Here is a 24,280-nt window from a genome sequence, read left to right as displayed (position 1 = left end):
AAAAACTCAGGTGTCAGCACAATTAAAAATAAGATATCAGCACAATAACACTCAGCAAAATAGTGTAATTATCGTTATCGATAAAATCCTAGAACTCACAGAGATATAACTTTTTGTCTATATTGCAAACCCTTAATTTTTTTTTCTTTATTTTAATGTGCCACCCCCAAAATTTACTGTGGCCTCATTTGGCCACCCCTGTTAACATTTTCTGGGGGCGCCACTGCCATTCAGGCCCGTCAACGTGTAATTGCGACAATATAAATGGAACTCAGACAAAAAGTTTATTTTTTGACCAATTCTTTTAATGAATGGCTTATTTCTGTAAGTGCGTCAGTGACATTTTTTAAGTGACTGTTCATTTCTTCAATGGCCCTAACAATTTGTTGCTGTGACTCCAGAACAGCATGAGTCAAGACGCGACCAGATTCAGACGGGGTTCAGCACTGGGGGGAGCACTAGAGACACCGGAGACGCTGGACTGAATGGGCTCTGGCTGCTCGGGTGGTGCGGACTCTGAGTGCGTGCCAGTGGACGTTTCTGCTGTTGTTCCTGCGGTTCCTAAGTCCAAATAAACACAGGCACATGTTAACTGTATTTGAGTCTGTTCCTTATTAATGGGTACATTACTACATTGCATTTTAAAATTAAATGGTGGCTGGTAGGCTATGTATCAAAGTTAAGGAAATAAATTTTAAATTAGTCACCTTGCTGGCAGTCCTGTATATCCGAGTCTCCCACATCAACGGATACGATTCCAGAGATTAACGTGTCTCCTACAATAGACGCAACTCTCTGATCAAAGGGTGCGAGTTCATCTGCCCCTGTACCACCGCCTGTTCTGCCCACACTTTGTCGGTGCGCAGCAGTTCTCCGCTTAACTTCCACCTTTATGTCAGACCATTTCTTCTTCAGTTCATTTACGGTGCGACTCTCAGATCCCACCACGTTGACGGCATCAGACAAACTCTCCCACTCTTTTTTTTCTTTCTTTTATTATTAATTCCAGAGGACAAAGTTCCAAATAAAATATTTTTTCTTGTTTCTACCTCTGTTAGTAGGACCTCTAATTCATTTTCAGTGAAATTTCGTTTCTTGCTTGCTTTAGCCATGTTCTAGCAGGTTTCTTTTGCCAAATTAGACTAATTACCATATTTAAATTAATTTAATTGAGGGAGGAGACAGGGTGTGGGGTTGTGCTCGTGCATGTGCGCTCAATTTCGCGTTAATTGGGATGTACAAAGAAAATGTATGTGGAATGCTGCGTACGCAGAGATTAATACATCTGATTTTTTTTGTGCGTACGCACATTTACAGCTTTGACCGTAAGCAATGTTTTAGTATGAATTCAACGCAAGTCTTTGTACATGAGGCCCCAGATGTCTTTAAACGAACGTTCTATTACGTTACTGGAAGAATGTTCTGAGAACCTTTGCTGTTCGCCGGGGAAGCGCTGGATCCGGTTAAAGCTGAAGTTAATGTGGTTAAGACCTTTACACATCGCTGAGATAAGTGTGTTGAAAGGCCAGCTCTCCTGAGTCTGCATCACATGCTGGGCTTTAATATCATCAATGCAGGTTCAAAAAACAAGCATACAGCTAAGTTTATTTTAGAACAATGAGTCAGGCCGCTCTCGCAGCTGTGACTGATGTCTTAAGCAGCGGTAGTGTCTTATATCATAATTACACACTGCTGAGACGAAAATAGAGCTCAAGCTCAGCAGAAATCACGCCCAGAAGACTTCAAATCAAACACATGTGATGGGCTTATCACACCCAGATTCTCCAGATACATTTGGCTTTGTGTAAAAGGGCAAGGAAGTGAGCAGGTGTTAATGTGAGTAATGTGTGCGAACATTAGATCAGATCAGGTGTGCAGACGGAGGCCTTCGCTGTCCCAAACACTCTCTAATCCACAAGAACGTGGAACGTTCTGATAGGGTTCTCTCGAAGTTAAGAACAAACTGGTTTTTAAAGGGACAGTTCACCCAAAAATGAAAACCACATCATGTTTTGCTCACCCTCAAACCATCCTAGAAGTATATGACTTTCTTCTTTCTTCTTCGACGAATCCAATCGAAGATGAAAAATTTCCTCTTCCAAACTTCATAATGGCAGGGAATGGGTGTTATTTTTCAGTAGCCCAAAAGAAATCCCATAAACCGCATCAATCCATCATTAAAAGTGTCCCACACGGCTCCAAGAGTTAAAAAGGGCTTTCAAAAATTAATCAAAGCATTTTTTTAAAAGAAAAAACCTTTATAAGCAGTATTCTCTCTAACTGTCGCTGGAATTAAAGCGTGTAAAACAGTCGGCGGATGCTAGTTATTAAAGTTTCTAAAGTTTTAAATATGGATATTTTTCTTACACAAATGCATTGATTCGCTTCAGGAGGTCTTTATTTACCAGCCAGAGCCACGTGGGACACTTTTTATGATGGATGCATGCGCTTTATTGGACTTCTTTTGGGCTACTGAAAAATTACAAATTATAAAGCTTGGAAGAGGACATTTTTCATCTCTGATTGGATTCGTCTGAAAAAAGAAAGTCATATACATCTAGATGACTCAAGGGTGAGTAAATCATGAGGTTATTTTCATTTTTGGGTGAACTGTCCCTTTAATAATGATCTCAAAATGTAAGCACAGAAACATTATTTACATTGTTCCCGGAGCACTATATTTCTGAAACATTTTAGTTATTTGTTTCAAAACAGCATTCCCATAATATCTGCATGTTCCTTTAACCTTCGCATAACCAAGAAGAAACATTTGAAGAACTGGATGTTTTTTTTTAACATTCAGAAATATAATTTTTATAACTTAATGAAAAGTTAAAACATATTTTGTTAGCTAGAGTGTTCTTTAATGAGGTTCTCAAATCATTACCAGAAAAACATTTATACATCATTCATAGAACATTTAATATAAAAACAATAAAAAAACATTACAATTAATTTCCCCACAATGTTTATGAAATTATAAAATGGAATGTCTCCTTAATGTTAAACATTTATGGATGTTTTGAACATTCAGAAATAAGGTTTTCATAGCTTAATGGGAACATATTTTTGACACAAATACGTAATCTGATTGATGGCTCATTCGGATTGAAAAGCCTTCATATAAACACTACATCTGAATTAAATCCCATTGGAATGCATGCATGAAATATTCTGATTAACAGCAAAAATTAAGCATGTAAATGCATGAATATAAAAATTTTTTGATTAAAATATATATATTTTGCACACATACGCATTGGCATGATGTTTATGCTTCCAGACATTTTACGTCAATCAAGGTGCATACTGTATGTTTACTGTCATCTGAATACGAAAAACTGAAGAAAAAAAACGCAAACTGAGGAGAGCCAGAGCCCCGGCCCCCATCATGTACACCTTCTACAGAGGCACCATCGAGAGCATCCTGACGAGCTGCATCACTGTGTGGTATGGCGACTGCAACGCGTCCTGCCGAAAGACTCTGCAACGCATAGTGAGAGCAGCTGAGAAGATCATTGGTGTCTCTCTCCCCTCCCTCCAGGACATTTACAGAACCCGTCTCACCCGCAAAGCCCTCTGCATCGCAGGTAATCTCACCCACCCATCACACAGCTTCTTCAGTCTGCTGCCATCAGAGAGGAGACTGCGGAGTCTCCAGGCCAGGACCAGCAGACTGAAGGACAGCTTAATCCACGAGGCTGTCAGGAAGCTGAACTCACTCCCAAACTTGCCCCCCCTCCCCTCTTCTGCCCCAGGCACCACTGAACTATGAACCCCCCCCCACTAATATATGATGACATGCACCAGTCACTTTGTGCAGCACTGGTCTGCTCACTACCTCATTCTCCATGGAACTGACATCATTCCACTACCTCATCAGTCAAATAAAATAACTGCTCTTGAGCCCTTTGCCACTTGAATCAGACTTAACAAGCTTTTGTTTTTGCACTAAATAATCTTTTATCTGCACTGTTGTTCACTTCATTGATTTGCACTCTATCTGCCTTTTGCCTTGCGCTGCTTTATTTAACTTTATTTTTAATTTTATTATATGTCTTTTTTTAACATTCCCTTATTGTATTGTTGTATCTACATTTTATATTTTGATCTAGATTTTTAGGCTTTAATGTTAATGTTATCTTTGTGCACCAGGGGTCTGAGAGTAACGCAATTTTGATTCTCTGTATGTAAGTACTGTACATGTGGAAGAATTGACAATAAAGCAGACTTGAACTTGAAAAAGCAATGAAAACATATGCCCTGAAATCATTATTGAAATGTATGTAATTGTATTTTTTCTCTTCTCTGGCAGCTAATGTTAATTAGATTTTATGAATATGTAATACCCCATGTTTTTGTGGCATTGAATTAATAAAGCATGAAAAAAACTTTGATATGAATATTTGATAAAATAGCCCAATCACCCAATAAAAAAATAAAGAAATGAAAATTGCATTGCAATGTCTTGCAATTCTCCCAGTTCTGACATAATGTAGTATAAACTCTCAGTTGCAAAAAAAGTATTGTGAGGTAAAGGTTGCAATACCTAATTTATTTTCCTATTTATTTATTTCCTCACTCCGGTTCTGAGCTGTGCATGCGTGTGCTAAAGTTTAGTTTGCTCTAATTAATGCACATGTAAACATATACGTGAATCGTGAATCGTTTCATGTAAACAGCACTTACAGAATCTGCAGTCAGAGCAGATTCATTCAGACTGGCAAAAATATAACTGTGAAGTAATTAATTCTGGTTTGAGATTTCTGTGCATTGACGAACGTGAGACATGTCACCTTCGGTTTCTCTGTGAACATGTGTTTTAATATGTCTGTCACTTGATGATTAGAGAGGTTATTTTGGATGTGATGGTCCTTTACAACATATGCAAGATGTTTTCCACCTTAAAAACACATGATGTAATGGAGGCAGAAGGATAGCAGCAGTGTGTTCATGTGAACAGCAGGTGCTTGCAGTGATGAGTGCATTAGTTTGCATGTGTTCATCCTTTCATCCGCTGCTTTGGACACGATTCAAGCTGCATTATTCTTAAAAAAAATGATTTTCTTCCTCAGTATCTTTGTCTTGTCTTCCAGTACAAATATCTAAATGTTTATAAATCAAGATGCATTTACTGGAAAAGCAAAATTGCATAACCTAACGTTTCATTTAAAGTTATATTGTATATAGTGTTCTTATAAAATATATTATAACTTATAACTTAATTCATATTTGATATACAAACCCCCCGTGATGTTATTTGTGCTTGAAAGTTATAATCGCTAACAAAAACTTTTTCAGAATATAAAAATAAATGTTTTATAGTCTGCATGAAAATAAAATTAGAAGAACGTTATTGTAACTTTTTAAAATAATGTTCATGAAAAGAAAACTGTAGCTACATTTACATTTACAATTGGTAACACTTTACAATAAGGTTAATATACTTTGGTAAACATGAGCTGAATACTTCAAGCATTTATTAATCTTAGCTCGTTAATTTAAACACTAATGCATTATTAAAATCTCAATTTTTGCTTGTTAATATTAAGTAATGCACTAACATTGAATGACTAAGATTAATAAACACTGTAACATTTATAAATTTAACTAACAGAACCTTATGGTAAAGTGTTTTTTTTTTCTTTTTTTAAGGTTTAAATGTTATATTTTGGGTTAAAATAAATAAATAAATAAATATATATATATAAGTTTTTTTTTTTTTAAATAGACGTTCAGTGTTTTATAAACAATGTTCCCACAATGCTTTTATAACCTAAATTGGTTACCCTAAAAGATAAAAGTCTTGTTTTCTGAAAAAAGTACCAAGATGAAGTGAGTTTTTGCCTAAAACGAGAACAAATATCTGCCAGTGGGGTCAAAAAGATTATAATCCTGACCACATTAGTAGATATTTTTCTCATTTCAAGCAAAAGCTCTTTAGATATTTGTTCTGGAAAACAAAACCAAAGGTCTGAGGAAGAAAGCATTGATTGCAGCCTGTGAGGAGAGAGAGAGAGAGAGTGTTGGAAGTGAATGGGTGCCGCCCATCCCAACACAAAACAGCTGAAAGGAGAGGTGCTAATGATGACCCTTCAGTCACACTGAGCGTCTGGACGATGAAGATCTGATCTTCAGCTCACACACACACAGGTGAATATAAAGCTTGTTTGGATCCCTGATGATCCGGTGTTTGATTCATTTGTTCGTTCGCTTCACAGGAGATGAGTTCTGCTCTGGTTCATGACAAACTCTTCATCAAGTCCTTCTGGGAGCAGAAGATCAACACTCACACTCATATGATCGAAGCCGAAGAAGAGAGGAGGAAGAGGAGCGCTCTCTTAAAGTAAGAGAGGATTGTTTTTTGCATTAGAAGTCATATTGTACTCTTTTCTTAATATACTGCACACACTGTATATTATATAGTTTTGTAATGATTATTATCATGCACCGTTAAGCGGCTGTGAGCTGATATTTAATACCTGTGTCCTGAGGACAGAAGATTATCAGCTCTCAGATTCAATAATCTGTATTGAGACGGTGGCATGTGTGCAAATACATTCAGACGTTTCTCTCACGTAAAGTCAATTATACTCAAGTTACAGACAATTCAGAGAAGTATTAAAGCTTGAATCTAACCTTAACCATTCATTAAAACGTTAGATAAAACCCTGCACTATTTTATACATTTTGTAGGTTTACTTTTGTTCATCAAGGCTGGATTTAATTGAGTCAAAATGACAGTGAAGACATTCATAATGTTGGAGAAGATTTCCATGTTTCATATATAAACGCTGTTCTTTTGAACTTTGTTCGTCTGTGAATCCTGAAAACTAAAATGTAATGCTGTACACATAAAATATTTCTAATAATCAGAACTGTTCTAGCATATTAGAATGATTTAATGATAACTGGAATGAAGTAATGATGGTGAAAATTCAACAGCGTATAACAGAAATAAATTCGAGTTTAATAGATATTCACTTGGAAACCAGCTGTTTTACATTGAAATACTATTTCACATTTTTACTGTATTTTTAATTAAATGAATACAGCCTCGGTGAGCAGGAGGGACTTCTTTTAAAAGCACGAGTGTCATGCATGGACTCTACAGCAGTGTGTGATGGGGTTGAACTGTGATTTCAGGCTGCGTGACGAGTGGCTCACAAGGATGGAGAACCGGACCAAACATCTGAAGAATTTCGAAGACAATCGTGGGGGAAATCCAACGGCTAACTAACGGCACATTGGTGTGCGACACACAGATGAGTGGAGCTCAATAAACACACGAGTCACTGACTGCTGCTCGATTCTCTTTATTTCACACATTCAGATGGAAATATTCATGCGAGGGCAGACGAGAACAGCTGCGCTGAAGGACAACACACTGACAGACACACAGACGTGTCGAAAGATCCTGTCATACGAGCCGCCGATGTATTTCAAGCTCTGTCAGCGCTCGTTTAAACACAATCCATCATCACTAATTAACAGAAACACCTCTGTCTCGCTGTTCAAAGTGTTAGAGGTCATCAAATATTAAAAAAACTAAAGAACAGCGGTACCTCAAATGAAAGTGAGTGTTTATAATAAAAAACTAAAATCAGCCGATCGTCAAAGAGAAAGCAAAACTGAGCCGCTTTGCAAACACATGACGGATGATCTTCAGTCGTCTACTTCTTCTTCTTCTTTCCTTTCTTCCCTCCTTCTCCCTGCTGCGATCCGGCCTCCGCTCCACCGCTCTTCTGCGTTCTGCTCTTCAGTTTCGGGATCATCTCCACCACATAAAACATCACATCTTTCCCTGAAGGCAGAGACAATAGTGAGGTCATCATTAAACACCTAACTTGCGATAACAACACTTGAAAAACGGCTGCATTATTATTCAAAATAAATGTTTTTAAATTATTTTTATATTAGTTCAGTGAAATATTTCAATAGTTTTATATATATATATATATATATATATATATATATAAAAATTATTTATATATAATATAAAATATAATTTGTATTATTTATAAAATTCTAGTAAAATTTTTTTTTATTTTTATTATAGACAAATTTATATATATATATATATTAGTTATTTTTAATAGTATTTGTTTTTCTTAGAAATATTTGTGCTTAATTACTTTTTATTTAGGATTAATAAAATATTTATTTTAAATATTGTATATAATATTTGTAAATTATTTCAGTGGACTTTTTCAATAGTAGTATTTTTATATATATTTTATATCTTATATATTATATATAATTTTTTATGTTTTTTTTTGGGGGGGGGGGTTAAAAATTTAATAATTTAAAATATTATTTATAAAATTTTAGTCAAATTATAATATTTTATATTTTTTGTTATTTTAGACAAATTTTGCCCTTTTCTCTTATATATATATATATATATATATATATATATATATATATATATATATATATATATATAAATATATATATATATATATATATATTAGTAATAGTTTTTTTAATTAGTATTTGATTTTATTACATTTACATTACATTAATTCATTTAGCAGACGCTTTTATCCAAAGCGACTTAAAGATGAAATATTATTATTATTATTATTATTAGAAATATGTATTTATTTTTGGTACTTATTTACTTTTTATTTAAGATTAGGATTAATAAAATAATATTATTTCATTATTTTAAATATTGTATATTATTTCTAAATATTGTAATTTTTTATTATTACATATAATTTGTAAAACCACAAACTTTTGGCCATATTGTGCAGTCTCAAAACAAGCAGAGCAAACCTATAATTTTTCTTATAAAAATTCAGTTACTTTTTCTTTCCCCCAAATCATTCAGCCTTACTACAAAATGAATGATTTAGTTCAGTGAACTCATAGCTTACTAGATGCAAACTTGTCTTGGCACAGACTTCCGTCCTGGAGTTTGAGCTGAATGCGCACTCTTCCTCTGAACTGAGCGTCTCGGTTCCATTCGCGCGGATACATCTTGTTCTGGAAGAAGGAAGTGATGTCATGATGTCACATCCACACTAAACACCAGAATCAGAGCTTGATGAACCGCTGTCAGACCTCCACCAGAACATTGAGTCCAGCAGCGGTCAGGACGTCCCGGATCTCAGCACACGACGGGTTCTCCACTGCCTGAACACACACACACACACACACAGGTTAAACACACAGATTAAACACACACACACATACTCGATTATGAACAACAGCAGCAGAAACACTCACCTTCTCTGCAGGTATTCTTCTGCCTTCTGCTAATGTCTTTTTACTGTTGATGTATGCTGGATAAATGCACATAAACCTGGAGAAAAAAATACATTTTATATATATATATAATGCTTATAAATATAAAAATACAAAATATATACAGTTAAATACATATATTTACATAACAAACATACACATATGTATATATGTGAGCGTGTGTATGTGAATTAAAAATAAATTGTTAAAAATATATATTTCAATATATAAATACATATTAAATATAAACATTTATATATATAAATAAAAATAAATATTATATATATATAATTATATATATATATATATAGAGAGAGAGAGAGAACTTAAAAAAAAATATTTTTGAAAACATATTTAAATATAAATATATTAATATTCTCTCATACAGACACAAAAACAAAATATATAAATTCACTTAAACACAGATATTTAAATGAGATACATGTAGATGTAGTTTAGCGGTTATGTCATCAGAAGTATACAGTAGTGAACTGACCGCTCTTTATCCGCGGGATTTGTCGATAGATGCGCCATTTCTTCACTGATCTATAATATAGTCTTATATTTATATAGATCAGTGCATTTCTTCGTTTAATCCGCGTTTGATTCTAAACGACTGGAAGCTAAACGCTGAATAGTGTTTGTGTGGACACGACACTTCCGGCGGCGCGCGTCTACTTCCGCTCGTCCGCTGTGACGTCACCGCCGCCTGTCGGTCCGGAAGGCGTTAGCCACAGTTAGCATGTAATGTTAGCATGTTCTCAGAACTCGTTAATATGTTCATAATAATGATGAAATATGTTCATAATAATGATGAAATATGTCTCAAGATGCGAAGGTGAGTGACAGACGAGCTGATTGATGCTTTTACAAACCTGCTCATTTAAACACACACGTCTCCAGCAGCTCATATTATGATAAATACTTTTATATAACTCCAGTTTAATAGTTTAGTTTTTTAATTAATTAAATTCCACATCACCACCTGTTATAATTTATTCATTTAATTATATAATGTGTTTGTTTTGTGTTTTCTCTTAAAACCATAGACTGTATAAAACAAAATAAAAACGAGCAAGACTCAACAACACGCTATTTATACTTTTATTTTGTTTTAAAATTCTACTCCTTTAGCTAGATGATCTTGTTTGTACAGTACATACTTATTTTGTATATTTTGTCTACTCTACATAAGTTATTTGGTGGTTAAAATAATTAAGATATTTAAAAAAAATGTTTAGAATTTTGCATTTTTTAAGTACTACAATGTAAATCAGCTGTTTTCTGTGTGAATCTCTGTTAAAGTGTAATTTATTTCTGTGATGTGCAGCTGTATTTTCAGCATCATTACTCCTGTCTTCAGTGTCACATGATCTTCAGAAATCAGAATAATATGATGAAAACATAATTTTTATTTTTGGAAACTGATGCATTTTATTTTTCAGGATTCACAGATGAACAGAAAGTTCAAAAGAGCAGTGTTTATCTGAAATATAATATTATAAATGTCTTTACTCTCACTTTTCATCAGTTTAACGCATGCCTTGGCATTTATTTCTTCTGTTAAAAAAAAAAGTACTGTATTTTTTGATGTATAATTGATTTATGTGATGACTCTTGTCTCTGCTGGTGTGTTGTCAGGATGTGAGTGTGTGTTTCCGTCCGCCGCTGAAGGACACAGACGCTCTTCTCCTCACACACAGAGTCCTGCAGGAGTTTCCCAGCAGAGTCCAGCCACAGTTCAGACCCTGGTTCCCGTCTGCGTCTGACGCCCTCAAACCCCTCAAACCTGCTCCTCTGATCTCCTCCGAGGATCTACAGAGCGTCTTTCTGCGTCTGGAGGAACCGGCGGACGCTTCAGACCAGCGGAGACCAGCTGAGAGACCCAAGCGCTCATGGTGCGCCATCGCAGACAGACGCGCACCGCAGAAGATCACGCGCTCCTTCTCACGGCTCTTCCAGAAGACCGTGGAGAAACACGCACTGCATCTCCGTCAGAGAGTCAAGTGGGTGGTGTGTGAGCGAAACTGTGGCCCTCGTGGCATGGAGGAGCTCTGGCTGGATATGAACCGAGCCATCAGACGCTCACGATTGCCCACGTGCAATGCTAACTACCAGAGAGCGCTGGCTCAGATCTGGCTCTACTGCGACGTCTTCTACTCCGAGTACATCGGGAATCTCTTGAAGAAGGAGTTCCAGCTCTCAGGACAGATCACCTTAACATGCCATAGACTCGGAGACATCGTTAAGTTATAGCTGTGGAATGATTTGTATTTATTATTAGGTGTTAATGAACTTGTTTTTATGTGTCATGCATTTTACATGTGTATTAAAGGAGCTTGTGGGTTTCACATCCGTCTCTTGTCATGCTTGATCATTTAAGTGCTTTAAGTTAGTGTTCAATGGATGTTTAAATAGGTTAGTGATCACTAGTGCTAGTGCTGATAGAGGTTATTAACTAAAAACTAAAATCATGAATAAAGTGCTACTTAAAATAAAAACAAAACCTGTCATTTAATAAAATCATGAAGAAATTGCTTTTTAAAATAAAAAAAACTAATAAATATCGGAGCGGAGCTGCTCTCTGACAACATCTCCAGGACACTTCGCTCCATGTGACTAGTAAGACAATTCTCTAATAACTATTATGATGAGTTTTGTTCCACCCGCTTAAATGATAAAAGTACTTGCGTTGTAAAAACTATTAAGACTGTGTCTGTTCCCTGAATAGTGAGGTCAAAATATAATGTAGGATCTAGAAAAAATCTTATCGTAATTAAACCAGAAAAATGTAAAGTAAATGAACAAAAACAATTTTTAAAGTTTGGGCTCATAAATATTAGATCACTCACACCCAAAGCAGTTATTGTAAATGAAATGATCACAGAAAATAGTTTTGATGTACTCTGCTTGACTGAAACCTGGCTAAAACCAAATGATTATTTTGGTCTAAATGAGTCCACTCCACCAAACTACTGTTATAAGCATGAGCCCCGTCAGACTGGTCGTGGAGGAGGTGTTGCAACAATATATAGTGATATTCTCAATGTTACCCAGAAAACAGGATACAGGTTTAACTCTTTTGAAATACTTCTGCTAAATGTTACACTGTCAGACATGCAAAAGAAATCTAATGTATCTCTTGCTCTGGCTACTGTGTATAGACCACCAGGGCCGTATACAGAATTCCTAAAAGAATTTGCAGATTTCCTCTCAGACCTTCTAGTTACAGTTGATAAGGCGCTAATCATGGGAGATTTTAATATTCACGTTGATAATGCAAATGATACATTAGGACTTGCGTTTACTGACCTAATAAACTCCTTTGGAGTCAAGCAAAATGTCACCGGGCCCACTCATCGTTTTAATCATACACTAGATTTAATTATATCGCATGGAATCGATCTTACTGCTATAGATATTGTACCCCAAAGTGATGATATTACAGACCATTTTCTTGTATCGTGCATGCTGCGTATAACTGATATTAACTATATGTCTCAGCGTTACCGTCTGGGCAGAACTATTGTTCCAGCCACCAAAGACAGATTCACAAATAACCTGCCTGATCTATCTCAACTGCTATTTGTACCCAAAAATACACATGAATTAGACGAAATTACTGACAACATGGGCACTATTTTCTCTAATACATTAGAAGCTGTTGCCCCCATCAAATTGAAAAAGGTTAGAGAAAAACGTACTGTGCCATGGTATAACAGTAATACTCACTCTCTCAAGAAAGTAACTCGTAGTCTTGAACGCAAATGGAGAAAAACTAACTTGGAAGTTTTTAAAATTGCATGGAAAAACAGTATGTCCAGCTATAGACAGGCTCTAAAAACTGCTAGGGCAGAGCATATCCACAAACTCATTGAAAATAACCAAAACAATCCAAGGTTTTTATTTAGCACAGTGGCTAAATTAACAAATTACCAGACGCCACCTGATTCAAATATTCCACCAACGTTAAATAGTAATGACTTTATGAATTTCTTCACTGATAAAATAGATAACATTAGAAATACAATAGCGAATGTAGATTCTACAGCGTCTAACACTTCAGTTTCATCCATCGCACCCAAAGATAAACTGCAGTGCTTTACAAATTTAGGACAGGAAGAGCTAAATAAACTTATCACTGTATCTAAACCAACAACATGTTTATTAGATCCTGTACCCACTAAATTACTAAAAGAGCTGTTACCTGTAGCCGAAGAACCGCTTCTCAATATCATTATCTCGTCGTTATCTTTAGGTCACGTCCCAAAACCATTCAAGCTGGCGGTTATCAAGCCTCTTATTAAGAAACCAAAACTAGATCCTAGTGTACTGGCAAATTATAGGCCTATTTTAAATCTTCCATTTATGTCTAAAATTTTAGAAAAAGTTGTGTCTGCTCAATTGAGCACCTTCCTGCATAAAAATGATCTGTATGAAGAATTTCAGTCAGGTTTTAGGCCCCACCATAGCACAGAAACTGCACTTGTTAAAATTACAAATGACCTGCTTCTTGCGTCAGATCAAGGCTGCATCTCATTTCTAGTCTTACTTGATCTTAGTGCTGCGTTCGACACCATAGATCATGACATACTCATAGATCGATTACAAAACTATACAGGTATTCAAGGGCAGGCTCTAAGATGGTTTAGATCCTACCTGTCCGATCGCTACCATTTTGTTTACTTAAATGGGGTGTCATCTCATTTATCATCAGTAAAATATGGAGTGCCACAAGGATCCGTCCTAGGTCCCCTTCTATTTTCAATATACATGTTGCCCCTTGGTAATATTATTAGAAAATACGGAATTAGCTTCCACTGTTATGCTGATGATATTCAGCTATATATCTCAACGAGACCAGATGAAACTTCCCAATTATCTAAGCTAACAGAGTGTGTTAAAAATGTAAAAGATTGGATGACAAATAATTTTCTCCAATTAAATTCGGATAAGACAGAGATATTAATTATTGGACCAAAAAACACCACACAGAATCTTGTAGATTACAATCTGCAACTAGATGGATGTACTGTTACTTCCTCTACAGTCAGAAATCTGGGTGTTATATTGGACAGCAATTTGTCTTTTGAAAATCATATTTCCAATGTTACAAAAACTGCATTCTTCCATCTTAGAAACATTGCCAAGCTACGAAACATGTTATCTGTTTCTGATGCAGAAAAGCTAGTTCATGCTTTCATGACCTCTAGACTGTACTATTGTAATGGACTTCTAGGTGGTTGTCCTGCTTCGTCAATAAACAAGCTACAGGTCGTCCAAAATGCAGCAGCTAGAGTCCTTACCAGGTCAAGAAAATATGATCATATTACCCCAATTTTACAGTCTCTGCACTGGCTACCTATTAAGTTCCGTATCAGTTACAAATTATCATTACTTACCTATAAGGCCCTAAATGGTTTAGCTCCTGCGTACCTAACTAGCCTTCTACCACGCTACAACCCCTCACGCACCCTAAGGTCACAAAACGCTGGACTTTTGGTAGTTCCTAGGATAGCAAAGTCCACTAAAGAAGGTAGAGCTTTTTCACATTTGGCTCCCAAACTCTGGAATAGCCTTCCTGATAATGTTCGGGGTTCAGACACACTCTCTCTGTTTAAATCTAGATTAAAAACGCATCTCTTTCGCCAAGCATTCGAATAATGTATCTCTTAAATTGTGAGTGTAGTTGCATCTGCATTTTTATTCTTTAGCTTGGGTTAAACTAATTTTACTTTGTTGGATCAGCAGCTATGCTAATGATGTCTCTATTTTGTTTCTATGTTTTGCCATGGGATTTACATCCCGTGGTAACTAGGATTTACACAAGCTCCAGTCTGGATCCAGAACACCTGAGATGAGATGATGCTGACCCTCAGAGGACCCCAGATGATCCTAACCCTGAATCAACAACAGAACTAACAATTATTGCTACATGTGTGACTGCATCATATAATTACTATTAATTAATAATATTGATAGTTCATCATCTAGCTGACTACGTCTTGTATTATTATTATTATTATTTTTATTTTTCTAAAATCCTGTCAAACGTGCACAAACTACTACCTACTACTAAATATTGTAGAAACATAATTTTCTGTAAAGTTGCTTTGTAACGATTTGTATTGTAAAAAGCGCTATACAAATAAACTTGAATTGAATTGAATTGAATAAAAACAAAACTTGTCATTAACTAAAACTGTATATATACATATACATATTTATATATATATTTATTTATTTATTTTTACTTAAAATATTAAAAACTGATAAACAGGTGAAAAACATGCAAAGAATTATTAAAACTAGCTAAAATTAAAAACTAGCTCTAAATATTAATAAATACTTCAATAGTATTTTAAGGATACTAAAATAACACTGCTATAGTTGTAGGATAATTATTAATTAGATCATTTGTGTATCAGGGTTATTAGAGTTAATTAAAACTAAAACAATCACAATAAATGAAATAAAATATAGGCTAGTCGCCAAAGCAGCATTTCTTCTTTTTATTTTAACTCAATGTACAAAAATAGCTAAAACTTAAACTGAAATAAAAGTAATACAGACATGTTTAAAAATAAAAGCATCCTTGATGTACCTATATATACAAAATTCACCTGAAAATGAAATAAAAATGAGTAAAACTGTGATGGTGCATAAATCAAAATTGATAAAAACATGCAAACAGGTTATCAAAACTAGCTAAAATAAAAATGAAAACAGAAAATAAATAATAACTCTAAATATTAATACAAACTACAATAGTATATAATTTATGCTTAAATATATTTAAGGTTGTTTTTGTTTCTTAAAATAAATGTCAACTGAAAAAAAATGTACGCTTATTTTATTTCAAGGCAACATTTCTTATTTTTATTTTAACTATGTACTAAAACAAGTATTAATTAACAAAATTAATAACTATATAGAAATATATATTAAAAAAACTAATAAAATTGGCAAAATCATAAAAAAAAGAAAATCTAAAAAGGAAAACCTATTCAAAATATGAACAAAAAACAGTAATAGTTTCTCATTGATACTAAAAAAGTTACTGTAACTTTACTAAATTCAACCTTCTCATCTGATTCATAGCAGAACCTTAATCTATGAAGGAATCATCTGAGAATTGATTTCTTTGAATCTCCTTCATGATGGTCAAAACCATCATGATTGATTGATTGATTAATTCTCATGTTACTGGAGGTGTGATTGGGAGTGAAACTCATTGGTGAGTGTGAGACTCTTTCTTATGAAGTACTTTTTGACACATTCATTATTTTCAGCAGCTTTAAAGTGCATTTCTGTTATCACCTGCCTCCTGGTGTTTGTCACACAAGTGTTGCAACTTGTGTGACGTAGATTCATATCTTCTTCATCAACAGTTCCTCAGAAAGAAAGAGTGTTTACCAAATCTTGACACTTTCTCCAGGAATCAATTCTTTCGTGTTGCTCAAACCAAACACTTTTGTGTTTGAGTTTATATCTCATAATTCAGAATTTCAAACAACAAAAGGAGAACGGTTTTATTTCAAACTCCTGTTTTTGTGAACAGGTCTTATCCACACCCTGATAATAGATGTATGCTGATGATTTGAGTTGTCTTGTATTCAGCAAGAAGAGAAATGGAAGGAAGCTGCCAAAGGAAGTGTTTTTCTGCCATATCACCCTGATGTTATCGCTCTTCTAAAAAAACCTGAACTTTGCATTGAGAAACCACGAGAAAACCACTGAGGCTCCAACAGCATGTGCTCTACTCCGACTGTGAGTGACTTTACTCTGGTTATGATATATATATATATTTCAATTGTGCGTACAGTGTGTATTGATCTATATCAGTGTGTGTGGATTTATCAGAGCTATAGATCTACAGAATTCATATCCATGAGCTCCTAGATGTCTTTGGCTGCTGAGGTTGTTTCAGGCTTTTTTCTTCTAAAATCACTTCACCTTGTTCTTCAAGATGAGAAGATGAGCTGCAGGAGATCTGTGTGCATCTTGATCTGTGTCTTCTGCTTCTGCTGTAAGTAAACTTCAGCTCGACACTGGAAAATATTTCCAGATAAAAACAGATCATTGAATTCAGTGACTTAGATGTTCCCTGCCACAGGATAAAAAAAAAATCACAATTTATTTTTTTTGTCTCACAATTCATACAGTACTTTGTTTCACGCAATTCTGACTCTTTCACAGTTTCACAATTCTGACTTTAATTCTCACAATTCTATGTTTGTATGTCAATTCTGAGTTTATATCTCACAATTATGAGTTTATATCTCACAATTCTGAGTTTATATCTCACAATTATGAGTTTATATCTCACAATTCTGAGTTTATATCTCTAATTCTGAGTTTATATCTCACAATTCTGAGTTTATATCTCTAATTCTGAGTTTATATCTGTAATTCTGAGTTTATATCTCTAATTCTGAGTTTATATCACTAATTCTGAGTTTATATCTCTAATTCTGAGTTTATATCTCTAATTCTGAGTTTATATCTCTAATTCTGAGTTTATATCTCACAATTCTGAGTTTATATCTGTAATTCTGAGTTTATATCTCTAATTCTGAGTTTATATTTCTAATTCTGAGTTTATATCTGTAGGTCTGAGTTTAAATCTCACAATTCTGAGTTTATATCTCTAATTCTGAGTTTATATCTCACAATTTTGAGTTCATAGCCCTAATTCTGAGTTCATAGCTCTAATTCTGAGTTTATATCTCTAATTCTGAGTTTATATCTCACAATTCTGAGTTTATATCTCTAATTCTGAGTTTATATCTCTAATTCTGAGTTTATATCTTTAATTCTGAGTTTATATCTCTAATTCTGAGTTTATATCTCTAATTCTGAGTTTATATCTCACAATTCTGAGTTTATATCTCTAATTATGAGTTTATATCTCACAATTCTGAGTTTATATCTCACAATTCTGAGTTTATATCTCTAATTTTGAGTTTATATCTGTAATTCTGAGTTTATATCTCTAATTCTGAGTTTATATCTGTAATTCTGAGTTTATATCTGTAATTCTGAGTTTATATCTCACAATTTTGAGTTCATAGCCCTAATTCTGAGTTCATAGCTCTATTTCTGAGTTTATATCTCTAATTCTGAGTTTATATCTCTAATTCCGAGTTTATATCTCACAATTCTGAGTTTATATCTCACAATTCTGAGTTTATATCTCTAATTCTGAGTTTATATCTCTAATTCTGAGTTTATATCTTTAATTCTGAGTTTATATCTCTAATTCTGAGTTTATATCTCACAATTCTGAGTTTATATCTCACAATTCTGAGTTTATATCTCTAATTATGAGTTTATATCTCTAATTATGAGTTTATATCTCTAATTATGAGTTTATATCTCACAATTCTGAGTTTATATCTCACAATTCTGAGTTTATATCTCTAATTTTGAGTTTATATCTGTAATTCTGAGTTTATATCTCTAATTCTGAGTTTATATCTCTAATTCTGAGTTTATATCTGTAATTCTGAGTTTATATCTCACAATTTTGAGTTCATAGCTCTAATTCTGAGTTCATATCTCTAATTCTGAGTTTATATCTCTAATTCTGAGTTTATATCTCCAATTCTGAGTTTATATCTCACAATTCTGCGTTTATATCTCTAATTCTAAGTTTATATCTCTAATTCTGAGTTTATATCTCTAATTCTGAGTTTATATCTCACAATTCTGCGTTTATATCTCTAATTCTGAGTTTATATCTCTAATTCTGAGTTTATATCTCACAATTCTGAGTTTATATCTGTAATTCTGAGTTTATATCTCACAATTCTGAGTTTATATCTCACAATTCTGAGTTTATATCTCTAATTCTGAGTTTATATCTCTAATTCTGAGTTTATATCTCAATTCTGAGTTTATATCTCTAATTCTGAGTTTATATCTCAATTCTGAGTTTATATCTCTAATTCTGAGTTTATATCTCACAATTATGAGTTAATATCTCTATTTATGAGTTTATATCTCTAATTCTGAGTTTATATCTCACAATTCTGAGTTTATATCTCACAATTCTGAGTTTATATCTGTAATTCTGAGTTTATATCTGTAAATCTGAGTTTATATCTCACAATTCTGAGTTTATATCTCATAATTCTGAGTTTATATCTCATAATTCTGAGTTTATATCTCACAATTCTGAGTTTATATCTCACAATTCTGAGTTTATATCTCTAGTTCTGAGTTTATATCTGTAATTCTGAGTTTATATCTCACAATTCTGAGTTTATATCTCACAATTCTGAGTTTATATCTCTAATTCTGAGTTTATATCTCACAATTTTGAGTTTATATCTCTAATTCTGAGATCATATCTCTAATTCTGAGTTCATATCTCTAATTCTGAGTTTATATCTCAATTATGAGTTTTATATCTCAATTCTGAGTTTATATCTTTAATTAAGACTTTTTTCCTTTGAATTATGAGTTTATAAATAACGATATTTGTTCTCTGAATTACCTGTTTATGTCATGCAAAACACTGAAACAAAGTTCAAATATCGAAACAGAAAGTTCACAGTGACCTATTTTTATTTCTTTATCGTGTGGCGAAAACAAACTCCCCTAGAAATTAATATATCATTCTTTCTACTTCAAAATGTCAAGTTTAAATTCAGTCTTACTTGCTGTTTCTTAGTAATTAATGGTGAAATTTTCTAGCTGGGAGTTTTTGTACACCAACTTTTATTTGGGCTACATTTATATATCTTGATACTGTAAATGTTTCTGAGCTTTGAATCTACTGATTGTGTTTGATTTACAGCTGCTTTGGGAGATGCAAAGCACACTTTCAGCATTCAAGGTAAAGTTCTGACACACACAAGTGTGGTAATAAATGAAGAGTGTGAGTTAATGAGTTAATGAGAGCGTTTTCCAGAGCTGACGGTGAGTCCGAAAGATCTGAAGGATTGTGGGGAGCAAAATAAGCTGTGTGTGAAGTTAGATGACGATTGTCTCTCCACATCATCAGACGGAGCTCTTCAAGTCCCCAGAACACCTGGTACAAGCCTGAAACTGTTCAGACTTGCTTTGCCAGCATATTTACTGTTGATTTAGTTTACAACTTTTCATTTTTGTTTTTGCCCTCAAGAGAACTTCCTGAACACATCATGCCACTATCTGATCCAAGAGGAGTCACTGACCTGCAGATGGATTCAGACAAACCACATCAGATCACAAACCACCAACAGCTTCATTCTAAGCCAGTAAACATGTCTGACAATTGACATTTTGACCCGACCAGCTCATAATAATTAATAAACGACTCTATGAATCGACCTGTTAATGTGTTTTTGTTTTGTTTTATTGTAGAGCTAAGGATTTCTGCTACCCTACAACTATTTTAAAAATATATTCAACTTTCAATTTAACCATCAAAACAAAGAATGTCATGAGCCTGAAAGAGCAGTTCTCTGATGTCTATCTGGTCAGCATTCAGGATATAAGTAAGAGGACAGTTATGGCTTTCACACTGATTTGATTTTAGCATAGAATGATGGTGATAAATGGGACAGACTCACTAATGATTGTGTGAATGTTATAGTCCAGGCTCCTCGGCCGCTGATCACGTTTGTTAACGTCACTGATTCGTCAATCAACGTCACATGGGCCATAAGGAAGGAACCAGTCACTAAATGCAAAATCCGTTACAAATGTCTCAACACAGAGTCATGGACCGAGGTCAGAAATGACAAAACATGCTTGAATTTTTTTTATTTTATTTTATTATTTTTTTTGTTTGTTTTGTTTATTATTATTTGTTAACATTTGAATTATTTATTTATTTATTTATTTAAATTAAGTAATAAATTTATTTATTTTTGTGCAGAAATATCTACTTGTTAGAACTCATAGATAGTTAAGATAAAATTACTACTTATTTTGAAATTTGTATATATATTTTTTTGCTTATTTTAATTGTCAGAATTGTTATGGATGATTGTCAGACATTCATAGATGATTAAATAAAATGACATTTCAATTAATTAAATGATAGTTAGTATCATTATTATAAACTTAGACCAGTTTTATCCAATTAATTATCAGAATTCCAAAGTATGTCACGATCTGATTGACTGATGATGCTTAGAAAGATGTGTGTTTGTATCTCAGACTGCAGATTTGCCGTCCTCAGTCGAGTCTCAGTTCGTGATCAAGGGTTTACAGGCCTTCAGTGAGTATCATTTGAGAGTCTCCTGCTCTCACGGATTCGGACGATGGAGCGACTGGAGCGACGAGACTCGAGTGAAGACGTCAGAGAGCCGTGAGTGACGACTACAGGACTTTAATTTGGCTTTGACACAGTTTTGGCTGCTGCTGAATTTCTGCTGTCAAGTCATCTTTCATGTGTGTTTGCAGTGCCGTCTGCTGCGCTCTCTCTCAGTTATTATGTGAATTCAGATGAAAACTCCAGGATTCGGCAGCTGGTGCTTCTCTGGAAGGTAGGTTAGCACATGTGTGTGTGTGTGTGTGTGTGTGTGTGTGTGTGTGTGTGAGTGTGTGTCGTCTCTCCTATGCCGCAGATCTTCATTGGTGTGTGTTTCTGAAGGCTCTGGATGTCAGAGATGCTCGAGGGCTGATTCGAGGATATGAAGTGTCCTACAAGCCCATCAGACAACCCTCTCTGAAGAAAACCATCAACACCACTCATATCAAGGTTTTTTATTTCATTTCATTTTATTTTATTTTTGATTAAGTGATGAAATGTCTACCTGTTAGAATTAGGTTAGAAATATCAGAAATGGCTTAAATATATTTTCATTGTGTGATTATTTTTATTTCATTTTATTTTATTTTTTTAATTTTTTTTATTTATTTTATTATTTACTTCTGATTATGTAAAGAAATGTCTACCTGTTAGAATTCATAAATTTAGAAATATATACAAAATATAATCATTTATAAGGTTAGAAATGTCAGAAATTGGTTAAATACATTTTCATTGTGTGGATGTTTTTATTGTTTAAATATTTCAATTTAATTCATTTATTTTGTATTATTTACTTTAGATTAAATGAAAACATATCTACCTGTTAGAATTCATACATAAAATTCTTACTCATGTATGAATTTATATATAAATAATAATAATAGTAATAGTAATGATTCAGAAATATATACAAAATATAATAATTTGATATGGTTAGAAATGTCAAAAAAATTGTTAAATACTTATAATTATATACTAATATTTTTTGATCAAATCAAACATTCATCAGCATTATGTTAGAGATGCATTTTCAAGTGAGTCATTCCGATTAATCATCATCATCGTTTGAGTTTCTGACTGTGAGACTAGAGAAATGTGCGGTGTTTGTTGTGTCTGTAGGTGATTGTTCCTGTAAGGTCAGAGGAGTATGAGGTCTCTGTTTGTGCCTTTAACAGCGTGGGATGCTCAGCACACCGCAGGATCACACTCGACACGTCTCATACTCACGGTACTCACGATACTCACTATACTCACTATACTCACTCTACTCACTCTACTCACTATACTCACGGTACTCACGGTACTCACTCTACTCACGGTACTCACTGTACTCACGATACTCACTCTACTCACTCTACTCACTATACTCACTCTACTCACTATACTCACGGTACTCACGGTACTCACGGTACTCACTCTACTCACGGTACTCACTGTACTCACTCTACTCACGGTACTCACTGTACTCACTCTACTCACGGTCCTCACTATACTCACGGTCCTCACTATACTCATGGTACTCACTATACTCATGGTACTCATGGTACTCACGGTACTCATGGTACTCACAGTACTCAATATACTCATGGTACTCACGGTTCTCACGGTACTCACAGTACTCACTATACTAACTATACTCACGGTACTCACTATACTCATGGTACTCACTGTACTCACTCTACTCACGGTACTCACTCTCCTCACGGTACTCACTATACTCACGGTACTCACTGTACTCACGGTACTCATGGTATTCACTGTACTCACTCTACTCACGGTCCTCACTATGCTCACGGTACTAACTATACTCATGGTACTCACGGTACTCATGGTACTCACGCTACTCAATATACTCATGGTACTCACTATACTCACGGTTCTCACAGTACTCACTATACTCACGGTACTCACAGTACTCACTATACTCACGGTACTCACTATACTCACGGTACTCATTACTCATGAAGAGTCACTTCTCAGTAGAATAGAATTGAGAGATTAAGAGTTAACGTTTTGATGCATTGTTTTGATTAAGCAATGTAAGAAAAATTACCTTGATTTTAACGGTAAAAAAATGCTACAGTACAAATCTGTTAAATGGTTAATGGTAACATTTACAGGACAAAAACGTAAACAGACATTCACAGAATTCTCTTCGTTGCATTTCAAGATGTTTTTTCTTTAACGAGACTCTTCTTAGTTTGTTCTTATCTGTTATGTTTATTAGGGTTGTATATTACATATAATTTTGTTAAATGAATTTTTATTGAATATTTCAGTCTAACGAGACTCACCATGATGGTGATTAGTGTTTCGTGTGTATCTTCTATATATGTTATTATTTATTAGCTGTTTGTGATGGGCTTTGGTTCATCACAAGACTTTCTCATCACAACCTGCTTTTGGTAGTTATCAGTGTATTTCAAAAGTACAAAACAGATTTCAGTACTTCAGTAGGTTGGTATATTAGCATTAGATCAGTTAATGAAATAAAGCACAGCTGCCATTTTTTTACCGTAAATTTTACAGATTTGTTTTTACAGTGTATGAATGAATGAATTGTTGAATGCATGGTGTTTTTCATCAGATGTTCCGGCGGTGAAGAGTCTCTGGGTTTATTCTGACGATTTTTCGCTGTGGGTCTCCTGGGAACACGAGTTCACCGCGCTAAATGTCAGCGAGTTCGCCATTGAATGGAGCGCTATGACTGACCGTGAGCACAGACGCTGGGAGCGAGTCCCCGGATCCACCTTCACTGTCCGTCTGCCAGGTCTGAAT

At 34.4% G+C, this 24,280-nt stretch overlaps 4 protein-coding genes across 5 annotated transcripts in view; 3 read left to right on the top strand and 1 right to left on the bottom strand.

Moving 5' to 3' along the window:
- Positions 1-6,013: 6,013 nt before the first annotated feature.
- On the top strand, positions 6,014-7,292 carry LOC132114997 (protein FAM240B-like). Its single transcript, XM_059523413.1, has 2 exons — positions 6,014-6,346; positions 7,147-7,292. The coding sequence occupies exons 1-2, from the start codon at positions 6,225-6,227 to the stop codon at positions 7,238-7,240; spliced, it is 216 nt and encodes a 71-aa protein (XP_059379396.1). The 5' UTR covers positions 6,014-6,224; the 3' UTR covers positions 7,241-7,292.
- An 8-nt stretch (positions 7,293-7,300) lies between these two features.
- Positions 7,301-9,886, bottom strand: LOC132114996 (signal recognition particle 19 kDa protein-like). Its single transcript, XM_059523412.1, has 5 exons — positions 9,749-9,886; positions 9,235-9,310; positions 9,070-9,141; positions 8,883-8,991; positions 7,301-7,804 (listed from the first exon to the last, which is right to left on the bottom strand). Exons 1-5 carry the CDS (start codon positions 9,784-9,786, stop codon positions 7,674-7,676), a joined length of 426 nt encoding a protein of 141 aa, XP_059379395.1. The 5' UTR covers positions 9,787-9,886; the 3' UTR covers positions 7,301-7,673.
- A 40-nt stretch (positions 9,887-9,926) lies between these two features.
- Positions 9,927-11,617, top strand: zgc:101664 (uncharacterized protein LOC450064 homolog). The gene is made up of 2 exons (XM_059523411.1): positions 9,927-10,090; positions 10,894-11,617. Exons 1-2 carry the CDS (start codon positions 10,073-10,075, stop codon positions 11,506-11,508), a joined length of 633 nt encoding a protein of 210 aa, XP_059379394.1. The 5' UTR covers positions 9,927-10,072; the 3' UTR covers positions 11,509-11,617.
- A 5,006-nt stretch (positions 11,618-16,623) lies between these two features.
- The window catches only part of LOC132114991 (interleukin-6 receptor subunit beta-like), a 12,526-nt gene continuing 4,869 nt past the window's right edge, over positions 16,624-24,280 (top strand). The window contains exons 1-12 of one of the 2 annotated variants that reach the window (XM_059523409.1): positions 16,624-17,022; positions 17,222-17,281; positions 20,057-20,095; positions 20,171-20,293; positions 20,384-20,498; positions 20,605-20,738; positions 20,837-20,973; positions 21,406-21,556; positions 21,652-21,734; positions 21,842-21,949; positions 22,622-22,730; positions 24,090-24,272. In XM_059523409.1, coding sequence (XP_059379392.1) covers positions 17,230-17,281; positions 20,057-20,095; positions 20,171-20,293; positions 20,384-20,498; positions 20,605-20,738; positions 20,837-20,973; positions 21,406-21,556; positions 21,652-21,734; positions 21,842-21,949; positions 22,622-22,730; positions 24,090-24,272 — 1,234 coding nt within the window. In that variant the 5' untranslated portion in view covers positions 16,624-17,022; positions 17,222-17,229. Of the gene's footprint in view, positions 17,023-17,115; positions 17,282-20,056; positions 20,096-20,170; positions 20,294-20,383; positions 20,499-20,604; positions 20,739-20,836; positions 20,974-21,405; positions 21,557-21,651; positions 21,735-21,841; positions 21,950-22,621; positions 22,731-24,089; positions 24,273-24,280 lie in introns of both variants that reach the window. The other variant, XM_059523408.1, reaches the window with a different exon arrangement.

Source organism: Carassius carassius, chromosome 34 (genome assembly GCF_963082965.1).
Source record: "Carassius carassius chromosome 34, fCarCar2.1, whole genome shotgun sequence".
NCBI classification, from domain to species: Eukaryota; Metazoa; Chordata; class Actinopteri; order Cypriniformes; family Cyprinidae; genus Carassius; species Carassius carassius.
This window is presented reverse-complemented; position numbering and strand designations above follow the sequence as displayed.